The sequence below is a fragment of the Otolemur garnettii genome, unplaced genomic scaffold (genome assembly GCF_000181295.1).
Source record: "Otolemur garnettii isolate 467f Iridium unplaced genomic scaffold, OtoGar3 scaffold00043, whole genome shotgun sequence".
Classification (NCBI taxonomy): domain Eukaryota; kingdom Metazoa; phylum Chordata; class Mammalia; order Primates; family Galagidae; genus Otolemur; species Otolemur garnettii.
In genome coordinates this window covers 4,040,556-4,064,150 of record NW_003852438.1, presented here as the reverse complement: position 1 = coordinate 4,064,150, position 23,595 = coordinate 4,040,556, and the positions used below count along the sequence as shown (strand labels likewise).

The following is a 23,595-nucleotide window of genomic DNA, read 5'->3' as shown; positions in this document are numbered from 1 at the left end:
AAAATATTTTTGGCATAGTTTTGTAGGAATGTACATATATATAGTGAGTTCATTCAAAAGTTGTGTGGGATGTAAGATAGTTCTTCACTGATGTTGCACAGAATATATTTTAAGAATGCAAATAGATTGTTTGTTTGTTTCCTTTTGTCCTCTATAGGACAAATAGAGGCCTATTTCTATATTCTTGACTCTACCATTTTTCCATGTCAGGTTTTCATCTCATATAATCTTCTAATGACTTTTGTCAGTCTCTGTCAAAACCTTATGTCATTTGGCGAGTAATTTGACATGACTTCATACCTAAATGTGTAAAATTTAGGGGCGATTATATTCTACAGTTGTTTAAAAAAGAAAACTTCAAAGAGAAATTAATTTGTGTTTTAAGTAGGCAAATTATATGACTAGTAATGCTCAGAAAGAGCTTTGAACACTTAAAATATCCTTGTGTGTCATTGTCTTTCATAGTCAGTATTTAGAGTGTTAATAAAGAATTTCACTCAGGTGAAATTATATAATACTGGTTACTTTATTTTCTCACTACCTACTAAAATGTGGTTTGGAAATTGTCTTGTTGTGTATATAGGCTACATTACACCTGGAATAAAATGTAAAATCTGTTCTTTAGCTTCTATATTAAAGACTAATTTATGGACTGTTTTAGGTACCATTTAGCTTTATCAGCATAGGTAAAATCTCTTTTTTAAAAAGTCTTTCTAAAATTATTAAGTAAGTTTGGATTTATCTTTAGGTGTGCAGGAAAATGGCTGTTATTTTAGTGTATGACAGGTCTCAGATTATTTTTAGAAGTCTACAGTGAATGGCTTTGCCTTTTTAAAGGCATTTTAAAATATGGACGCTTTCAAATACTTCCGTTGTCTTTTATTCATTTTAACTTTTTTCCCCAGTCATTTTTCACATAGAAACTTAGTATGTAGCACAATATTAAATGCTTATTAAAGTATTAGATTTACACTGTATATTTTAAAATCTTAGCTGCTGCTTGCATTTGCCAAGTTTCTGTTCTTTAGTAAAATAGATAGTCTTTTTATTGTGGTGCTAATAAACCGTAACTTGTCACTTCCTCTACTTAGTGGCTAAGCGGATATGTGTTTACAAAACAGATTTTCTGATGAAACAGAGATGAATGAAGTAAAATGTTCTGTGATTCAATAACTACTTTGTATAGTATTTTTAAAAATATAGTAATCTAAATATATGTATATATATTTTTAGAAAGAATCTTCAAGAGGGAGACATAGGGAAAAGGAAGACATAAAAATCACTAAGGAGAGAACTCCAGAAAGTGAAGAAGAAAATGTAGAATGGGAAACTAATAGAGATGGTGAGTTGCAAAATCCGTTTATGTAGTCAATTCTTGATTATTCACTTTGTACAGGTTTTTTGTGGGCTTTAAAATACCTTTAAACTGTGCTCTCCCTGTTATTTCAGAATCATCTTATTGACTTGTTTCTATCTTACTGAGTTGTAAGGCAGAAATTGGCATATAGTATAGTAGTGAAAAGGCAGAGAGAGTACAGTGTCGTTTGTACTGTATATTTCAACTTTCCTCCTTTTTCCTTCTAGAACCTTACTGTGTAGCATCACTGTTGTTTTGAATTTTATTACATTTATGAATTTTTTAGTTCTTCAAACTAAGTTTAAAAAAATTAAATCTAAATGTGTTTGTTTTATATAAAGTATTAAAAGTGAGATTTCTTTTTCTTTTTCTTATAAAACACACTCCTCGTTTAGCTACTTTTCAACCAGCCCTCTTGGGGTGCAAATTTTACACCCCCTGGGAGAACTTTGTTATTCATAGACAACAAAACTAAAGAGGTTAAGAATTTAAACCAATTTCTCAATTATAAGCTGAAAACATAGAGCAGAGATTAGAAAACAGTGACTATAGACCAGTCCCTGGTTTTGCATATAGTATTTTATCAGAATGGACTATGAACATTTAGTTACACATCGTCTGTGCCTGCTTTTGAGCTGCAGTGGCCACGTTGAGTCCTTTTGAACAACTAAGAACCTGCAAGCCTAAAATATTTACTGCGCCATTTCACAATGATCTTTGAAGACTTACAGACCGAGATTGAAACATAACCTAAATGTCTCTTCAGTAATTGGAGCATCAGTCCTTATTAAGGAAATTTATTCTGTCTTTGGACTGTGCTCTCTGTTAAAAAGTTGCTTCCAAGAACAAATAGGAAACTTTGTAATGGTTAGTTTATTGGGATGTAATCATCTAATCTAATACTTCTCCAAAGTAGCAATAAAGCAGCAATGATATCCTGTTATAGTAGACTAATTAGCTAATATGTTGAAATAAGATATTATGAACCATAACTATTCAAGTTTGCATAGCTAAGTTTTCCTAAGTAATAAGGGACTAACTCTTAACATTTCTAACATTCATTTCATTTCAGTTACTTTAGATAGAAAACATTTTGAAAAGTATTGGATATTTCTATAAAAATAAAATTTTCTATTCTCATAATAATATTAGCTAATTGTTAAAAATTTAAAAGGTTCAGAAAAGTTTGTCAGTTCTTTCCTGGATTTTATAGGAGCTGTGTAAAACTTTCTCCATAAATCTCCTGCACTCCTCTTTAAGGTCTTGCACAGAACTGAAGGAACTCTGCATTCAAGATCTCCTTCCACTTTCTCCTACCCCCCACATACTAATCTTTTATTCATGCCCAAACTTTTTTCTTTCTCTTTTATTCTGTGTAAGAGCCTCATCCTACTGTATAAGGTTGATAAATTCCCTCATATTTTAGATCTGACTTCTTCCTACCTCAGCAGTGTTGTTCATTTATTATACATTCTTTTCTATATCTTTAAAAATCCATTTTCTCCTATTTGTATATTACTGTTAGCTTGCACTCTGCTTATCCCCACTTAAGTGAATTCTTAAAAGAGTTCTGTGCTTTACCATCACTCTCTACTTTTCTACCTGATACTTATTATTTAGTCTTCTGACCCAACTCTCCATTAAAACTAATCTTCAAGGTCACTAATAACCTCCTCTTTGCTGAATAAATGGAAAATTACTTGTGTCTATCTTATAAAACCTTTCTGCAGCATTTGATGGATCCAAGAGCTCTGTCTTCTTAAAAAACATTCTTTTCCCCGGTTTCCATCTATTACTCTCCAGTTTTCTGTCTTCCTGTTCAAGCCCTTCATTTGAGGTTCCTTGTAATCTGTCTGTCTGTCTCTTAAATACTGATTTTCAAGGATTTGCACTTAACTATCTTCTTTGAAAAAAAAAATCTAAGGTAATTTTACTACATGAGCCTTTCATATAGGAAATTCTTGTAAAAGGTGAGTATAAATGTCTTTAATAGTGTTTTATATATGAAACAGTCACGTGGCAATTTCTTATGTATTCCATTGATCAAAACTCACAAGTTTTAATCATTGTATATCTTTATGATGTTAAAGTATCTGTTGAGGGAATATGAACATATAGATGCTTGCCTCAATCCCTGGATAATGAGACTAAATTGGTTTAACAGACTTACTTTGCATCTGAAGTACATAGCAATTTTAGCTTGACTCAGAAGACATTATATAGTATATAATATTGCTTCTGAAACCTTTTCAGGATAATTTTGCAATTTTTTTAAAGACCCCCCCCCCAAAAGAACTTTTGTCTTTGTGAATTTTATGTTTCAATGCACATGTGAAAATCACACTCATCAAATTCCAATAGGTGGGAGCAGGGAGGAGGAGATGGGTAAATTCTCACCTGATGTGTAGGTACAGTCCATATATTGTCTGGGTGGTGGGCACATTTATAACTTTGATTCAAACAATACAAAAGCAATTTATGTATCCAGAACCCCTGTAATATTCTAAAATTTAAAAAAAATCATCATAAAAATAACAATAATTGCCACATTAGAAATTGAACTTAGGAAAGTTTTTAAATGTTTATTAATTTATTTAACAATGACAATAAACCCAATATACGCTTTGATGAAAAATAACTATACTCAGCAAAGCAAAAAATTATGAAGAGGCAGTGTTTTACTTGTTTTTACAAATCTTTTTAATGTCTGGCTTAATAGAATACAGCTATGTTTTCATATCTGTGTCTACATTCAATTTGTTAACGATATTACATCTTCTGGAAAATTCTATCTACTCATGAGAGAATTTACCAGGCAAATAATGTCCATTATAGGAATAGCTTGATCTTGTGGAACTCCTGAAAGTGTTTCAGGGAATCCCCCCCACCCACCCCCGCGCCCCAAATCCTCAAACTACTCCTTGAGAACCATTTGTCTACAGGTACACTTTCTAAAACTCTTTTGTTTGCAATCTTTTACCTAGTCACCTTCTTTTTTCCCCTTTAGTTTGTCCTTCTAGATGAAATCATGCTTCATTAAGATCAATGTGTTAACCACCTAAATCAATTGATAGTAATTTTCATAACACACTACCCAATGGTTGCTTTTAGTCACTGCCTTCCTACTTCCACTTCCCAAGGATAACCACTATCGTTATTTTTGGCACTATTGATTAGTTTTTTTTATTTTTTTATTTCTTATAGCATAACTATGTACATTAATGCAATCATGGGGTGCGGTGTGCTGTTTTCATATACATTTTGAAATACTCTTATCACTATTGATTAGTTTTATCTGTTTTTAAGTTCTATATAAATGGAATCAACAAGATATACTCCTTTTATGCCTAGATTCTTTTGCTAGCAATGTTATCTATGAGATTCAACCATATGCTTTATTTCAAATAGTTACAGTTTATTAGTTTTCATTGCTTTATATTTTATTGTATTAGTATATCATAATTTATTCTACTGTTGATGAATAGTTGAATAATTTTTAGTTTGGGGCTATTATGAACAAGGTGATGGTACTGTTCTTAAACATACAGTTTGGTAAACATGCGGTCTGTCTGAAAGGTATCCAAATGTCTTTTTTTCATGTTACATGGCTGAATACTTTCCAAGCAGCCCTCACATACCTATTTCTCTTGAGTTTATGCTTCAAAGTGGAATTGTTGGGCCATGGAATATGTATTTGTTCTTCTTTAGTAGGTAATGCCAAATAAAAAATGGTTGTACCAAGTACTTATATGGTATTTTTTGCCTTTTTCATCTTAGCCATTCTATAAATGTACTATATAATGATATCTCTCAGTGTGGTCTTAGTTTGCATTATTCTAATGAAGTTGAAAACTTTTTCATATAGTTATTGACCCTGGTACAACCTATTTTGTAAACTATTTCAGATATTTGCTTGTTCTTGTATTATCTGTTCTTCTTTTTTTCTCCATATATTTGTTTTTTTCCTTGTTGCTTATAGGCATTCTTCATGTACTCTAGATATGGATCTCTATCAGATACACATATTGCTAGTATTTTCTCCCACTGTTAGTTGTAGAGTAAACTTTTAAAAGAATAAATTCATTCATTTCATTGCCCTGTTTAAAATTGTCTGATTTCCCACTGCATCCAGGAGTGCAAATTCTGTTTGTGCTTATAAAACTTCTCATTACAAGTTGCTTCCTAAATTTCTGGTTCCGACCCCAAGTCTGTGTTTTTTATTTGGTTCCTTAAACAGCTTGTACTTATTATATGTAGTTAAAGACCAGTGCAATTTCATAAAAAACAAAAGTATCACTGCAAGCAAAGAAAATGTATGAGAATATTTTGGTGATTATGGATGTGCGTGTATCCTCCTAAAATAAGGCATAAATAACAGCGAGTCCTGAAGATTTGGCTACATAAAAGTTAGAATTTTCTGTATAACTAAATGTAGAAACTAAAGGCAAGTAATAAACTAGAAGAAAACATTTGACATGTAACATGTATAAATATTAACAAAAACACTATGTTAAACATATAATAAACTTCCATAAATCTGTAAAACAGTCTAGTTAAAAAATGAACAAAGTAAAAATATCGGTAGGTGACACCAGAAACAGATATGGCCATTAAATGCTCAGTCTTACTGCAGGGAAATACTGGTGGAGATAAAGAGATAGCACTTTTCATCTATCAGTTTGGTGAAAATGAAGAAATGTTATTGAGTGGGGATTTGCATTGGTAGAGCTTTTCTGGGGTGCAGTTTAGAGATATTAAAAATAGAAATTATACTTTTCTTTGATCCAGCAAATGTAGTTTGAGAAATGTTATAAAGAAATACTTATTTATAATTGTGAACCTAATACCTAAATAGGTATCAAAATGTTCATTGAAGTCTTGCTTGTAACAGCAATTTTTGGAAACTATCTCAGTGTCTCTCAGAAGGAAACTGGATAAGAAAGTTATGGTAGGATGGTACCATGAAATGCTTTGCAGATGTTAAGTATAAGTGGTTGAGCTATATGTATAATATGGAAAGGTATTGTTTATAAAGCAGTGTTTATTGTTTGGGTCCTATTATTTTAAAGATAAAAATGTAAAACCTTATTTTTTATAACACAAAAGTATTAGCAGTATTACTGGAGTGAAGATGGCTGTGGGAGGAATAGAAAGGGAAATTTCATATTTTACTCTGTGTGCTCAGAATTGTTTAAGACTCTAGCAGTGAGCATACTTTGTCATAAAGTCAAGACTTTATGCTTAGTGTTTATGATCTTTAATCCTTAATACATAAATGTTGTATATGTTTGTGATGATTTCTGTATAGGAAATTACTAAAAGTAAAATTATATGAAAGGGTGTGGATGTTCTCAAGGCTTTAAACCATATTGATAAATTATTTTACAGGGTAGATGTACACCATTCTAATTATATTTAATATTTTTCTGATGACTTAGAATCATTTATATGGGTATGTTTTGATAAGGCAATTGTGATAACTTCAAAGTATATGAGGGACATTTTCTAAGTTTATTAACTGGTTTCAGACTAGTTTTCTATAATTTGTGGTTCCTGTTTTTTCTTTTCAAGAGACTATCAGTTGCAAGGTACTTACCTTGTGGTTCATTTCTTATAGCTAGGAGAGCATCTGGGTTTTGATTATAATACATATGCTTAAAGTAAGTACTAAGTAAAGGCTTGAAAGCTTTTCCTCTGAGTAAAATATGTAAGCAGTAATATATTGACTTTAACATATATTTTAACTGCTTAGTTCTCTACCCATTGGTTCAGTAGTTGGGGGTGGAGGATTGAAAGCCCATTTCTGCATATTGAGAATACTGTATCATCTGAAACACGTTAGGATTAATTACTCTTTCCTTTTTTAACCTGAGTATTTTGTTATTCAGTTTAATTTAAAAACATAAACCACATCACTAAGTCCTGTTATTCACTGATGTGAAATATTTCAATGGAGTACAAAATAGTAACTAGAGATAATTATTGCTTATTTAATTAAATTCAGTATCTCCAATCATTTTATTTAGTAAAAACCGTATGCCCTTAAATATTTAGAAATTGCTTTCTGACTGAAAAACATGATTTAGTCTATTTTATATATTTACTGAGAAATTGTCATCATACTCCAATTTAAGATGAGGAATCAACTTTGGTTAACACAGACACTGAAATGTATCATCATTCTTTCTGTCCCTAAATATGAATGGATAGTTGTCTTTCTAATGCATCGGAGCTATGCATCTTTTGCTATTACATAGAAAATAATTATCTCCGATAATCCATTTTCTTGTGTTTCAAGCGGTCAAGGAGGACCACTTTGTTGTTTCTTAGTTCAGTTCATTTCATTTCCAAGTTAAGAAATTATCTAAAGTGCTAAAATTATAGCTTGGGAAGGCACCTCAGTTTGTGATTGGTAAACCCAGTTCCTAAGTTAGGACAAAAGTCAATTGAAATTCCCTCTTCCAGACTTAGTGACATTTAGGGCAAATGAGCGAAGGGTTGGGTGCCAGTGTCAGTAGATTTTGAAAACTTCTACGTATTGTAATGAAATAGGATCTGCGCACCACTCGTCCCCTCCCCCTCCTCTCCATAAAGATTAATCAGAGTGCAGGTGTCAGATCTGTTGAGATGGACAGTGCAGTGAAAATTATTATGAGTCCTTTAAAATTAGCTCATATGCACATTAGTATTAAAATTAGTTAACTGTAGTTTTAGATCTTAATCAGTTGTCTCAAATTTTTTTAAAAAGACAGCACTATATAAGCAAGATTGCACACCTAATATAATCGTATATTATAAATGTTGTATATTATATATGATAAAATATAAAGATGCAATACATTAGTAATGCATCTTTAAGAAAATCAAGGAGATAGTGAATCATATCATATACAGTATGAAATAATACTTTGTTATTTTTAACTCTTAGAATATTCAGCTGAGTGCCTCAGTTGTATATTTTGAAGTCCTATATTCTAACAACAAAAAAAGAATCCCCCACATAACCCCAAATTACTTCCAGAAATCCAAAAACCTTAAAAGTATTTAGCTTTTCTTAAATCAGCCGTGGTGATTTTAACCTTGGTTCTTAACCTTCTTAATGCCATGGCCCTTTAATACAGTTCCAAAGAGGTTGCGACCCACAGGTTGAGAACCGCTGCTTTATAAAAACAATGACTATTTCCTTTGGAAGTGTTATTCTGATGAGAAAATCTTCCATTTAAAAAAGTTGAAATTCTGTAATTTGAGGTATTAATTATGATAGTTTCTGACAGTGATTCAACTTTTATTTTAAAGATTCTGACAATGGAGATATTAATTATGATTATGTTCATGAATTATCATTGGAAATGAAGCGTCAGAAGATACAGAGAGAATTAATGAAGCTGGAGCAAGAAAACATGGAGAAGAGGGAAGAAATTATCATTAAAAAGGAGGTATGATTGTTTGCAATAAATAAGTTAATATAGTAATTAATAGCAATGTGTATATTGTTCAGAGAACTCAGCTGGTTGCTGCATCTTAAATTATACTAGGATACTGATCATTGATCAACTGACTATATATCAGCTACTCCTTATATGTTAATCACTTAAACTTCACATTAATCTATTAGATAAATAGGAAATATTTTTAGGATTGAACAAGTGAGCAAAATTTAGGCTTTATAGCCTAGAGTCATCAGCCGATGTAAAATGACATTTTCATATGCAATACGTATGTCTGTTTCAGGCCCATGGTGTTTCTGGTATACCTTGTTTCTTTTCTAAAGAATAGAGATGCAATTTATTTGAATATAATTTGTGATTGTTCTGAGGAGATTTTAAAATTTCATAATTTTAATTTGCTTTATTGATATTAAGGTATGTTAGGGCAGTTAATTATCACATTAGTAAAGGCATGGGTTCACCAGGAGTCAGACTGATTATCAAAAGATAGTAGCTATTGCTTAATTTTTAATACGAAGTTTGGTATAATTTTACAATACTATACTCTTTATAATACCATGAGTGGAGGAATTTGTGAATTGACTTACTGAAATCTTTCGAAAGGTTTCACCAGAAGTGATTAGATCAAAATTATCTCCATCACCTTCTTTAAGAAAGTCCAGCAAATCGCCAAAGCGAAAATCAAGCCCCAAGTCATCCTCCGCTAGCAAGAAGGACAGGAAGACATCTGCCGTGTCTTCTCCCCTTTTGGACCAGCAGAGGTCAGTAGGGTGATAAATAGTACCAGAATGAAATAGCTTTTTTCTATGTAATAGTAAAAAGAAATACTTAGTAGATTATAGAAGGGTACTTTTAACACTTTTAATATTTAATTCAAGCATATTTATTCCCCCAAGAAGTGTGAAATATTTGAATTTTAAAAAAGGGAATAAAATAAATATCTGTCATATCCACACATGCTTTGCTATTCTTCCCTTTTTGAATTTGATGCTTATACAAATGCATGTATGTTTGTACTTTCATTAATACATGTTTTGCAGTATACATATCTGTTTAATTGTCATACAGCTATATGGTACATATTATAATTTTCCTTCCACAGCTTGCTTTTCACTCAACTTTTCTTACACTTACCTGTGTTGATGTATGTAACCTTAGTTTATTCATGTTAGTATTTTTATATTTATCTACTTTTCTGCTGTTGAACATTTATGTTTCTAGTATCAAACAATTCATACAAAATAAGCATTCTATTTGTCTCTTTGTATACATAATCAAAGGATTAGATTCTTTCTAGTATAAACCTAGCAGCATAAGTACATTATTTAGAATTACTGTTATTGGCCCATTAAAGAAATGAAAATAGAAATGATGAAATATAATTGCATTGAGAAGCTAAGAATAAGGGATAAAACACATTTTCTTTTACTGTCACTCTACACTATTTACATTTTATTTTAATTAAAGTATATCTAATTTTGTTTATTAAAAAACTAAAATCCTCTTCTCCCTAATATTTGATTGGCAGTCTCTGTCTGTCTGAACCCATTATGAAACTCATGATTATCTCCTTTCTTTTACTTTCTAAAAGCAACCCAGTTTCAGACTAATTACTTTTCTGCCTAGATTATTATATCATCCTACCAACTGTATTTACTTTATGTGCTATCTACCCCCCTATAAACACAACACATTTTCATTCAGTTACCCCAGCCCATTCATTTTAATGCTGTCAAAGAAATTTTAAAAGGACAATCCCAATTAATTTATTATGCCATGAAAAGCTCAGTGGTTTTCTAGTCTATCAAATGAAATTCAGATTTCTTAGACTGATGTTTAAACTTTGATCTTATTTTTCTTAATCGATATTTTTGTCCAGTTTCCTCCTACCCACCTTCTTGTACCCATATCTTTCAGCCTCTAAATCAAATGCTAAATTTTCCCAGTTTTCCTTACTGAACATAATTTCTGCTCCTTTTGTGTACCTATCAGGTCTTGTTTATACCTCCCCATTAATATAAACTGCCCTTTGCATTATATTTCAGCTGTGACATACATGTTTTACAACCTCCATTAAGTTTAAGCCCCTTGAAGATTGATATCTTGATGGTTCATTCATAGTTCTGTCTTTCCACAGCACCTACTTTGCATAGAGCTTTGCATTGTAATAAGGCACTCAATGAAGTTGACTTGATCTCTTTGTTTCTGGGATTGAGTAAATATTACAAAGGGATATTAAAGAAATTGAGCCATGGAATGATGCGATCCACCATACTTACTATTTATGTTCTTGGCTAACCAATTACATAACTTTGCCTCAATTCCATTTATTTCTCCAATAAACTACATACCAGAAATATTCTTTGTTCTTATCCTTTCTATTCAAAAATCTTTGGCATTTAATTTCTTCCTATAAAGTCTTGATAACTAGTTAAATGAGGGTTGGTTACATCTTTTCTTTTTCATATAATCTCTTTTACTGCTTTATTAGTAACTCATCTTTTAATACTTGTTACAAATAATTAGACTGGTTTTACTATTGTGTTTCCTGTATTCTAATATATTGTTAACTTTAAGATCCACTGTTAATTTAATAACTGAAGCAGAAGGACTTGGAAAGGAGTACATTCAAAATACAAAGAAAACATTGAATTAAGGAGAGAATTTCTTTGTCTATGAAGTTTTCATTTCTTAGAGTGTGTTCGGTATCAACTTTTAATTTTATGGTTAGATCATACAATAAACTTATGGAAGAGATTGGGTACAAGTAAGGATTAGAATTTCAGTTCAAATTTGGTGGAGTATTTCAGTCAATGCCAGTAAGTCAACTGTGAGGTAACAATCAAGTAAACAAATTTCTTGGTCTTAGTAGGTTATGAAATTGGATGGGTAGATATATTTACTGACAAATTAAAACTCAAATTTCTCTCTGAAAGTTGGCAATCATTGTGAGATACAGTCTGATAGTAAGATTTATCCTCGTGTGATTTCAAATCATAAATATTATCTATTCTGTCCATCTGCATTTTTAATCTTTCTTTTCATTAGGTAAATTTTTCTTTGCAGTTCTCTGTACAAATAAGTATGAAGCATGTCAAAAGCTGTTCTAAAGAAATAGTTTTGGGGAGAGAGAAAGAAGAAAAGATCTAAAAATGATAAAACTAGACAAGTGGGCTCTATGCTATAAACAGAAAATAAAGTATGTCCTACTAGGGAATAATCAGTTGACTAAAAACATGTTGTAAGATCTGTTGACTTCAGAATATGCAAAGCCAGTTTTGACTTCTTCACTTACAAAGCACTATAATTTGATTGTGTTATCTAACCACATATCATTTTGAGGGTAATGTGAAAAAATTCCATACTTTGTGTGTTAGGGTAAGCCTAGTTGTGATAATAGCTACATTCCAAAACGTCAATTGTTTAACACAATAGAGGTTTATTTCTCATTCATGTATGTCAAAGTGGGTATTTGTGATTAACAGGTGACTGTCTTATATGTTGAGATTCAATAACCCAGGCTCCTTTTGGCCATGACTCTACTTCTTTGGGCTTTCAAAGAAACCGAAGAATGGAATGTACAAAGACAAATATGAGTATTGTGCTTATTTAGCTCTATAGTTCACAATTGCTTGGCATTTGAATGTCCTTTAAGAATGGGCCCAGAAGTGATACAATCACTTCTGTTTACATTGCTTTGGCCAGATCTTGGTGACTTGGTCACACCTTATATCAAGTATAGATAGAGTATGGTTTAGCACTATGCCCAGGAGAAGAGTTTGGTGAATATCCAGCTAGTTTCTGTCACAGGCAATAATGTAAAAATACAGTTTGTGTCAAGAATTTCTCTACTGTTTTATTTTGAAAATTTTTAAAGTAACTTTTGATAGAGATGCCAACTATTGATTAGTTTTTATCTTTAAAGTGGAAGAAATATTTAGAAATACAGGCACTTATCACTGATCTATCAGATATAAGTTTGAGTCATCTCACAAGTGTGCAGTGACATATAAGATTGGGCAGTTAAGTTTGTAAACTCATCCTAGAAAAAGTACTACATACCTCATTACTGAAAATCACTCCAGACACCATCAAAGTACTCTCCTTGGCCATCTGGTGACCATAGTGATATTTAGCAATGACGTATATAGCACTTTTTCTAGGATGAATTCACAAACTTAATTGTCGGGTCTTATATGTGGTTAATATAATTGTTGGCAGATAACAAGGATGAAAAATAAAAATAGGCTCGGTGCCTGTGGCTCAAGTGGCTAAGGCGCCGGCCACATACAAATCCAGCCCAGGCCCACCAAACAACAATGACGGCTGCAACCAAAAAATAGCTGGGCATTGTGGCGGGCGCCTGTAGTCCCAGCTACTTGGGAGGCGGAGGCAGGAGAATCGCTTGAGCCCAGGAGCTGTGAGCTGTGTGTGAGGAACTATGAGCTGTGATGCCACAGCACTCTATCCAGGATGACAGCTTGAGGCTCTATCTCAAAAATAAATAAATAAATAGAAAAAAATAGATTTGGTGATCATATTTTAACAATTTCCAACTTTCTTGGGTTGTTAACCCTATTACACTAAGGCATAGGGATAAAGAACAGTATTCAAGTGATAGGCCTACATATGGCCCTGACTAAAGCATTATAAAAGCTATCCATGTGACAAAAACATTTGTACTCCCTTCCTATTTTGAAATTAAAAGGGAAACAGGGATAAGGGCTAAGAAAGCTAAATTTTCTTAATGCTTACTATAATTCAGGTGCTTTTATACTTTTATCTTTTTTTAATCTTCCCAACAATTTTGAGAAAGGTACTTATCCATTACTTTTTTATAGGTGAGGAATCTTGGGACTAGACAATTCATGATAACAGAAAGTTAACTTTTAGGATTTGGGATTAGGTCCCCACTTATAAGTATCAGTAGATAGTGAAATGAGTAAGTAATGAAAACTTACTAGATGAGTAAAGTACCGGACTGAACATTCAGAGCAGATGGCTTACACTGAAACATTAATACAGAAAACAGAAACAAACTTAAATAATAAATTAATTCATAAGGGTAGTGTGGTTTGAGAGAATATTGCATTTACAAGATGAGAGCGATTGATCATGAATAATAAAAACGAACCAATACGTGAAAAGGATAGTTTGGAAGAGAAAAGATTTTTGAACTGAAAATAGCAGAATAATGGGCTTGTCAAATTTAGAATTGTGGAATGGGTGCTACTTAAAGGAGAAATTACTGAATTAAAAGACAAATTTAAGAATTGGAAAGCAAAAGGAGAGATGGAAATGACAGAACATGGAGGCTCTCTGTCTAAGAGATGCAATAACTTTATAATAAGCAGAACTGTGGAGACTTGGGCCATATGGAGAAGGGATAAAATAAAAATAGAAGTCATTCGGCAAAAACTGAAGTTTTAGGTTGCAACAGTTCATTGAGTGATGAAAAAGGATAGAAAAAAGTAAAAAGACCTAGACTTGAATATTCTTTGCCATTGAATAATTTCCAAAGAATAATGTTTTATAAGCTTCCCAACAGAAAAACCAGGTCACTTGAATATTTTAAAAAAATATGACTCTCTTTGGACATCTTATCTATAGCACTAACATGTTACAAGATATCATAATATATAGGTCTGGAGGGAAAAAGTTTTGACACAAAAATGGCACGTTCATTCTGTTCAGGTATGAAGCAAAAACAACCAGTTTTGGATGCATAAGGAATCAAAATTATACTACTTACATGAAATTTAGTGCCAAAAAGAGGATAGTTTATAATCAGAAACCAGTTACAGTTACATCAAAGACTTAAATGTGAAAGGCAAAATTCCAAAATTTTAGAATTTGGGGAAAAACTTTTTAAACAAGATTCAAAATTTAAGTGATTGTTTACTAACAGTGCTTGGGATTTCATTTGTAGATGATGTAATTGGGTTTTCTTTATAATGATGGAAACTTAGAAGCCACCGGAAGCACTTACCACAATGAAATTGTTTAAAGAAGTTCAAGAGGCTGGGTGTAGTGGCTCAGGCCTATAATCCTAGCATTTTGAGAAACTGAGATGAGAGGGGTACTTGAGGCCAGGAGTTTGAAACCAACATGAGCAACAGTGAAACTTTTCTTCACAGAAAATAGAAAAATTAGTCAGGTGTGTAGCATGTGTGCACCTGCAGTCCTGGCAACTCAGAAGCCGAGGCAGGAGAATTGCTTAAACCCAGGAATTTGAGGTTGCAGTAAGCTGTGGTGACATCACTGTATGCTAGCCTGGCAACAGTGCAAGACTATCTCAAAAAAAATAATAATAATAATATCAAAGATGATAAGGAACATCTATTCAAGGAGATTCTGTACAGTCTATAAAAGTGATTACCTTAAATCCACTATTTATTATCGTAGAAAGATGCTTCACAGTCTATTTTCAGTACAAAGAATCTTACAGAATATTATATTTCATGAATGTGTGTGACCTACACAGATTCACAACCATTTCTAAAGTTCTGACCATTCATATACATACACTTGTGTGTGTATATATCTATATACCATTATATATATGTGAATATATACTAGTAATCCCATTTGTCTATTGTTGGTTTTGATGCCTATGCCTCTGGGCTCACAGCCAAGTTCTTTGTCATGAAGCTTTTCCTCTACATTTTCTTCTAGTAGTTTTATAGTCTTAGGTCTTACAGTTAACCCATTTTGAGTTAATTTTTGTATGTGATACAAGGTAAGGGTTCAACTTCATTCTTTTGTTTGTGGGTATCCAGTTTTAAATGAACCATTAGAGAAAAAGATGTGGAAGTATATACATGAATAGTTATCCTTGGTAGAACAATGACAGGTGATTTTAGGCAGCTGTTTTATACTGTTACTTTCTTTTCTATTCCACTTCTTTTCTTAGAAACCTACCCTTTAAAATCATGTAATAATAAGCATTGTTAACAAAATAAATAGCAACTAACTCATTCCTGTGAGTCACTCCTTTTCCTGGATGTTGATTATTCATATACAGAATAGTAAAGGGCAAATAATTGAAAAGAATGCTGCCATTTTTAAAAAGTGCTTTAAAAAAATATCCATTTGGGGGCAGCGCCTGTGGCTCAAAGGAGTAGGGCACTGGCCCCATATACCAGAGGTGGCAGGTTCAAACCCAACCCCGGCCAAAAACTGCAAAAAAAAAAAAAAAATATATATATATATATATATATATATGTATGTATGTATCCATTTGGCCTTTCAGAAATATTTGAACCTCTAATGACAGCTTTGTGTTACCTTCAGGAATTCAAAAAGTAACCAAAGTAAAAAGAAAGGACCACGCACTCCTAGTCCACCCCCTCCTATACCAGAAGATATTGCCTTGGGGAAAAAATATAAAGAAAAGTATAAAGTAAAAGACAGGATAGAAGAAAAACCAAGAGATGGAAAGGAAAGAGGAAGAGATTTTGAAAGGCAAAGGGAAAAAAGAGACAAGCCAAGGTAAGTGGTATTATATGTTTTTGATATTAGTTTTATAAAATTTATAGTATTTACTTTTAAGAAGCTTTTAGGCATAAGTCTAATATGCTTTTTATTTTGTTTACAGTGATGCATGTGTTATGTATTTAATAATTATGATGAGTCATGGATAATTCAATAAGAATTAACTTTTAAGATTTATGTTTGAATTTTTAAATTGTGGTATAAAACAAAACTTACCATTTTAAGTTCATAGGGTTGTCCATAAAGTTCACATGCAGTTTTGAATAATTAACTATTTTAAATTGCACACAAACTTTATGGACACCCTATATAGTTCAATAGTGTTAAATATATTTATACTGTGAAACACATCTCCAGAATGTTTTCATTTTTCAAATCTGACCTCTATATCCACCAAACAGTAACTCTCCCTTCCCTAAGCCCCTGGTAACTACCATCCTACTTGGTGTGTCTGTGAATTTGACTGCTTTAGATACATCATATAAGTGGAATCATAGTATTTGTCTTTTTGTAAGAGGCTTATTTTACTTAGCATAATATCCTCAGGGTTCATCCATGTTGTAGCATGTGATAGTCTTTCCTTCCTTTTTGAGACTGAATAATATTTCATTGTTTGTAAGTACCACATTTTATTTATCCATTCATCTGTTGATGGACATATGGGTTCTTCCACTTCCTGACTATCATGAATAGTTGTTACAAACATGGGTGTGTGGATACCTATTTGAGACTTTGCTTTCAGTTCTTTTAGGTATATACCTAGAGTAGGGTTGCTGGGTCATGTGATGGTTCTAGTTTTCACTTTTTTAGGAACTTTCATACTGTTCTCCATAGCAGTTGCACCTTTATAAATTCCTTCCAACAGTGCACAAGTGTTCCAGTTTTTCCATATCTTCGTTAACACTTATTATTTTCTCTTATTTTTTTGATAGTAGCCATCCTAATAGTGTTTATCTCATTGAGGTGGGGTGATAATTTCATTGAGGTTTTGATTTGTATTTCTTAAATGATAAGTGATGTTGAACATCTTTTCATATGCTTGTTGGCCATTTGTATATCCTCTTTGAAGAAATGTCTATTCAGGGTCTTTGGGCATTTTTTAATTGGGTTATTTGATTTTTTTCTGTGGGTGAATTTTGTTCTTTATGTGTTCTGGATATTAATCCCTTGCTGGAGATATAAGTTTTTCCCATTCTATAGTGAAATGTGTTGCTTTTTCACTCTTGACACAAAAAAGAGTGATTAAATGGAGCACTCAAAATTCTTGTGTTTTGAACATATTTTTCTAAAATATACTCTGTATTTTTGGGTTCGTGTGTGAAAATTATACGTGAATCAGATTTCTCAAATTATATTAAATATTTTTGATTTGCTTTATATCAATAGAGCCTTTATTTTCCTCTAGTATTTTTTTTCTTCAAATGATTATCTATTTAATTGGATCAATACAGACAGCCCACTCCCCCAAACCATTGATTCAGTTAATCAGACCACTGTCAACCTCCTCTTCTCTTGGGTCTGTGTAGACACAGACCAAGTGGCAATTTCTCCCGAAATAGGCACAGAAGTCAATAATCTACTTTTGGATAAAGTATCTGATTGCTCACAAATTATACAAATCACACTGATTACTGACAAATCATAATGTTTACAGAGCACTGTTTGGCTTTGGCTCCAGAGCATGACTAGGTATTTAATTAACAACTGTGAAATATAATTTACACCATCACAATGACCAGACAATGGATGATTGTTGATTTCACATAGTAGAATAAATACCCTGCAACTAGCCTTGACTTCATGTGGAGGGTAAAAAAGTGGGGGCTTGATGATATAGCAATGAAATCAGATTTCATTACCATGTTTAACTGGAAGATTCTTGAAGGTCATGATATCTCTTCCTCCCATGAAAAACTATTTTTCTCTAGTTTTTCTTGGTACTCTTATTTTGTTCTTTGATCCAGAAATGTCTGAGATATGGTTCTTAACAAGTGTCTTTGGATGGTTTACCATTTAAATGGTAAAGACATTTGCAATCTTAGGTATTAAATATTACACAGGTTAATTCTTCATTTTGCAGTTTTTCTCTCTGGTCTGTCTCCACAACTAAGTATGCCTAGCAATCAGTCACCTGTTAATTTAGTATTTAGACAGATCAAAACTTTGTTTATTTCTTTTTGTCAAAGGATAGCACAGTTTGAAATACTGAAAAATTATTTAGATACCTACTTGTACCAGCATTTTAAGGCAGTGTGTGAAAAGAAAAGGCTGTTTTGGAGCAGTGCCCGCAGCTCCGTGTGTAGGGCACCGGCCACATATACCCAGACTGGTGGGTTTGAACCTGGCCCAGGCCAGCTAAACAACAATGACAACTGCAACAAAAAGATAGCCAGGCATTGTGGCAGGCGTCTGTAGTCCTAGCTACTTGGGAGGCTGAGGCAGGATAATCGCTTAAGCCCAAGAGTTTGAGGTTGCTGTGAGCTGTGACACCATGTTACTCTACCCAGGGTGACAGCTTAAGAATCTGTCTCAAAAAAAAAAAAGGCTGTTTTGATTTTGGGAGTTAATTTAATTTCTAAGGTTTTTAAGTGGGTTTCATTTTGATTTGTCTCCATTTTTGTGAATAAAGAAATTATAGGCACTTTGTATTTTATTGTGCTCCTCTTTATTGCACATTGTGGATATTGAGCATTTTTTTTTTTAACTAATTGAAGATTTGTGGTAACCCTATTGGTACCTTTGCACCATTTTCCTAACAGCATATCCTCATTTTGTGTGTCTGTCGCAGTTCGATAATTTTTTTTTTTTTTTTTGGAGACAGAAATCTCATTGCTGCCCTCGATAGAGTGCCATGATATGACAGCTCATAGTGACCTCAAACTCTTGGGCTTAAGCGATTCTCTTGCCTCAGCTTCCCAAGTAGCTGGGACTACAGGTGCCTGCCACAATGCCTGGCTATTATTTTGTTGCAGTTGTTTAGTTGGCCTGGGCTGGGTTCAGACTCTCCAGCCTGGATGTATGTGGCTGGTGCTGTACCCACTGAGCTATGGGCGCTGCCTCAGTTTGGTAATTCTTGTCAATCTTTCAAATTTCTAAAAATTACTTTATCTGTTACAGTGATCTGTGACTGATAATCTTTAATGTTATTATTGCAGTTGTTTTGCAGGGGTATCCAGCCTGTAGCCCTGTGGGCGGCATGCACATTATTCAGGGACTGTTGTGCTTATCTAGGGTGTCAAATATTGAATATGAGAAGTATGCATGGACCTTTCTTTTCCTAATCAGCTTTTGTTAGTATTTGTGTATTAATGCATGGCCCAAGACAACTCTTCTTCTGATGTGTGGCGGAAAAGCAGAAAGATTGGACACCCTGCTAGGGCATCATGAATTGTGCCCATATATGACAGTGAGTGTATTTGATAAATGTTATATATGTTCTGACTGGCCTGTTCCCCTGTCTCTCTGCCTTTCTTTGGGCCTCCCTAAACCCTGACACACAACAATATTGAAATTAGCCCAGTTAATAACCTACAGTTGACCTCAGGTGTTTCAGTGAAAGAAAGAATACCTCACTTTAAATACAAAACGGGAAATAATTAAACATAGTGAGGAAGCCGTGTTGAAAGCTTGAGTAGGCCGCAAGCTAGACTTCTTGTACCAGGTAGCCAAGTTGTGAATGCAAAAGAAAAGTTCTTGTAGGAAATTAAAAGGACTACTCCATTGAACACATAAGTAAGAAAGTGAAAAAAGTCTTAATTGCTGAAAATTCTAGGGCCTTTAAGAATTATGCCAAGTATACTCTGTCTGTGTTTTATAATGTATAAACAGCCTAGATGAAAACATATCTGTTTATAGCATGGTTTACTGAATATTTTAAGCCCACCCTTGAGTCATACTGCTCAGAAAAAAAGATTACTTTAAAAACGTACTCATTCATTGACTATGCACTTGGTCATCCAAGAGCCCTGATGGTACTATATAGGAAATTAATGTTTTCATGCCTGCTACCACAACATTCGTTCTGTAGTCTGTGGATCAAGGAATAATTTCAACTTTCAAGTCTTATTATTTAAGAAATACATTAATTTCATAAGGCTACCTGCCATTTTCTCTGGATCTGGGCAAAGTAAATTTAGAGTTGCTTCTCATATGGATAAGAAAAGAAAGTGTTTTCTTGATACGGAATCGTTGTCAAAATAACAACAAAGGGTTTAGATTAACATTACATAAATGTAGTTGATAAAGCAGAGGCTGCGTTTGAGAGGATTAACTTTAATTTTGAAAAAACTTATACTATGAATAAATTGCTATTCAACAGCAATACATGCTATAGAGAAATTTTTTGTGAAAGGAAAGGTCAGCCAGCTTAGCAGACTTCTTTGTTGTCTATTATAAGAAATTGCCACAGCCATCCCAGCTGTAGCAACTACCACCCTCATCAGTCATCTGCCATCAACATGGAGGCAAGACCCCCCCCCCAGCAAAAAGCTTATGATTCACTGAAGGTTTACATGGCCCTTAGCAATTTTTAGCAATAAAATATTTTTTAATGACTATATGTATGTTGACCTTTTAGACATAATGCTGTTGTATACTTAATAGACTACAGTATAGTGTAAACATCATTTATATGCATCGGGAAACCAAAAAATTCCTGTGACTTGCTTTTTTGCAATATTTGCTTTATTGTGGTGGTCTGGAACAGAACCTACAATATCACTATAATATGCTGAAACTCTTTTTTTTGAGACAGAGTTTCATTTTGTTGCCCTCAGTAGAGTGCTGTGGCATCACAGCTCACAGCAACCTCAAACTCTTGGGCTCAAGCAGTTCTCCTGCCTCAGCCTCCCAAGCAGCTGGGACTACAGGCACCCGCCACCCTGCCTGACACTTTTTTTCTTTTTTTGGTTGCAAATGTTGTTTAGCAGGCCAGGGCCAGGCTGGAACCCGCCAGTCTCAGTGTATGGGGTTGGAACCTACCCACTGAGCTGTGGGCGCCACCCAGTGTTAATTTTAAAGCCAAACAATATCTTTGTCACTCTTTCACATCGGTAACATATATAATTAAAGATTAGTATCTAAATCCTTTTTGGAAAAACTACCCTTTAAAATTATTTTAAATGTTAGCGAACAGGCTTATTAGTAGTATTTTGTTTACCAGGAGGTGTTATGCTTAAATAAAAGTACTAATTCATTTACTCATCCAACAGTTACTTCCATACCTGTTCTAAAAGCTGATATTGCAGCAGTGAGCAAAAATATTTCTAGAAGATATGTTAGTATAGGTAGAAGTAATATAGTGATGTGTGTGTGTGTGTGAGAGAGAGAGAGAGAAATAGTGCTTCTGCATATATGGTTTTTAATTTGAGTTTTTTCCTCCCTTCAAGTTGGAGTTAGTAGGCCTATTGGATATAGACAGTTGCTTACATTTCTTAAAGGATGATTCTCTATTGAGTTAATCATAAACATAGCATAGGTGTACATACGCGTGGCATAGGTGACTCAGCAAACCACATGATCTTCAAAGTCTTTCTACTGGTGTCTCAGTTCACACTTCCATAACAGGAGCTCCTAATCTGAAGTCCACTGGTGGATTTCAGGGTTTTCCAGATTTACTGGTTTGTATATAAAACTTTGCAGGTGCGTATATACTTTGCTGAGAAGGATAGCCTTCCAGAAAAATGCATGATTTCGCCCCCTCAAAAAAAAAAAAAAAAGTAAAAATTGTGAATCAGTTTTGAAGCCTATGCTACTAATCTGGCATTAAGGATTTGACTACTTCCCAGTGAAACTGTCATTGGCCGTGTCAGTTTTGTTAAGAGTATATACTCCAATGTTTTTCACTTTTTTTTATCTCATGGTACACAATAGCCTATAGTTAAATTTCTGTGGCACACTTATATTGATCAAAAAAAGGAGTCAAAAAAAAAAGAGAATATACTTACTGTGCTTTGAACTTCTTTCAAAAAATAAATTAATGATCTTTAAAAATTTTTGCAGCGCACCTAAGATCCTCTCTTAGGTGATCTTAGCTGTGGCACACTGGTTGAAAAATCACATCCCAGAGTATTTGTTAGTTTCATGCCCAACTCTGTTACGTGGTTATTTTTGAATTGAATAATTTGAAGACTACAGTTCTTTAATGTTATCACAATGTCTTCTAATTTAAATTTGCTGAGCTTTGATTTCCTTATGCAACTTTGATCAAAATCTGTATGCCACTTGTTACCCAGAAAGACAGCCTTAAGGATTTATTTTATTACTCTGCTTTTAGAAAATATGGCAATTTCCCTAACATTAAAACAAAAAAAGTTACCATGCTCTTCTCTATACAGAGAATAGTGAAATACAGTAGTGTCCCCCTTATCCTTGGGAAATATGTCCTAAGATCCCCAGGGGATGCCAGAAATTACAAGTAGTACAGAAGATACACAATGAACAAATTTCTTTTTTCTTCTTCACAATTTTATAGATAGGAGATTTTACTGTAGATTTTATGGTAACAATCTGCATATATTTTTTTCTTATTAAGTCAAGAACTTACACCTTGTATCTTAAAGGAAATGCTTTATGACTTCTTTAGCATATCCAAATTACTAATATCCTTACTCTTTCTACTATGGGGCCAATGTTAAGTAGTAAGTATGAGCACTGCAATACCATAAGTCAGTAATCGGAGACTAACAGGTGGGTAACTCAGTAGAATGTGGAGACAGTAGATGAAGCAATGATTTGTATCTAGGTCAGGATGGAGCAGGACCAAAAGGTGTTTCATTGTGCTACTCAAAAGGCAAATAGTTTAAAACTTATGACTTGTTTATTTCTGGAATTTTCCATTTAATATATTCAAATTGCTGCTAATCATGGGATGTGAAACAATAGATGAGGGAATACGGTAGTTGGAACCCAACCAACTGAACCAATTTTTTCTCCCTCTAAATTGTTTTAGAAGAGATATAACTTAGAGGAAAATTAAGTTTATTTTTGGTAATTAGTCAGAAAAATCACTTGTAAAGGAAATATTCTGTGTCAGTATTTCTAACCTGTTACACCTAGATAATCCTAAATTGGATATTTATAATGATGTTTTGGTAGGTCTGTAATACGTTTTATCAGTGAAAATCTATATTCTTGATACTTTCCCATGCTAAAGCAGTAAAGTGAATCAATACATTAGCACAACTTTAAGAACAAGGGTTTCAGCAAACAAAAACTCTTTGGATAGTAGCTAACTAGAAGAATCATCTAATAATTGCATGTAGCTCATTCTGCTGTACATTTTAGTTAAATGTGGTT

At 33.3% G+C, this 23,595-nt stretch overlaps 1 protein-coding gene across 10 annotated transcripts in view; it reads left to right on the top strand.

Annotated features, from left to right (window-relative positions):
* ZC3H13 (zinc finger CCCH-type containing 13) overlaps positions 1–23,595 on the top strand; it is a 152,982-nt gene that overhangs the window by 82,527 nt on the left and 46,860 nt on the right. For all 10 annotated transcript variants that reach the window (XM_023513718.1, XM_012805634.2, XM_023513717.1 and 7 more), the window contains 4 exons: positions 1,234–1,342; positions 8,654–8,793; positions 9,409–9,566; positions 16,099–16,296. In XM_023513718.1, coding sequence (XP_023369486.1) covers positions 1,234–1,342; positions 8,654–8,793; positions 9,409–9,566; positions 16,099–16,296 — 605 coding nt within the window. The remainder of the gene's footprint in view (positions 1–1,233; positions 1,343–8,653; positions 8,794–9,408; positions 9,567–16,098; positions 16,297–23,595) is intronic.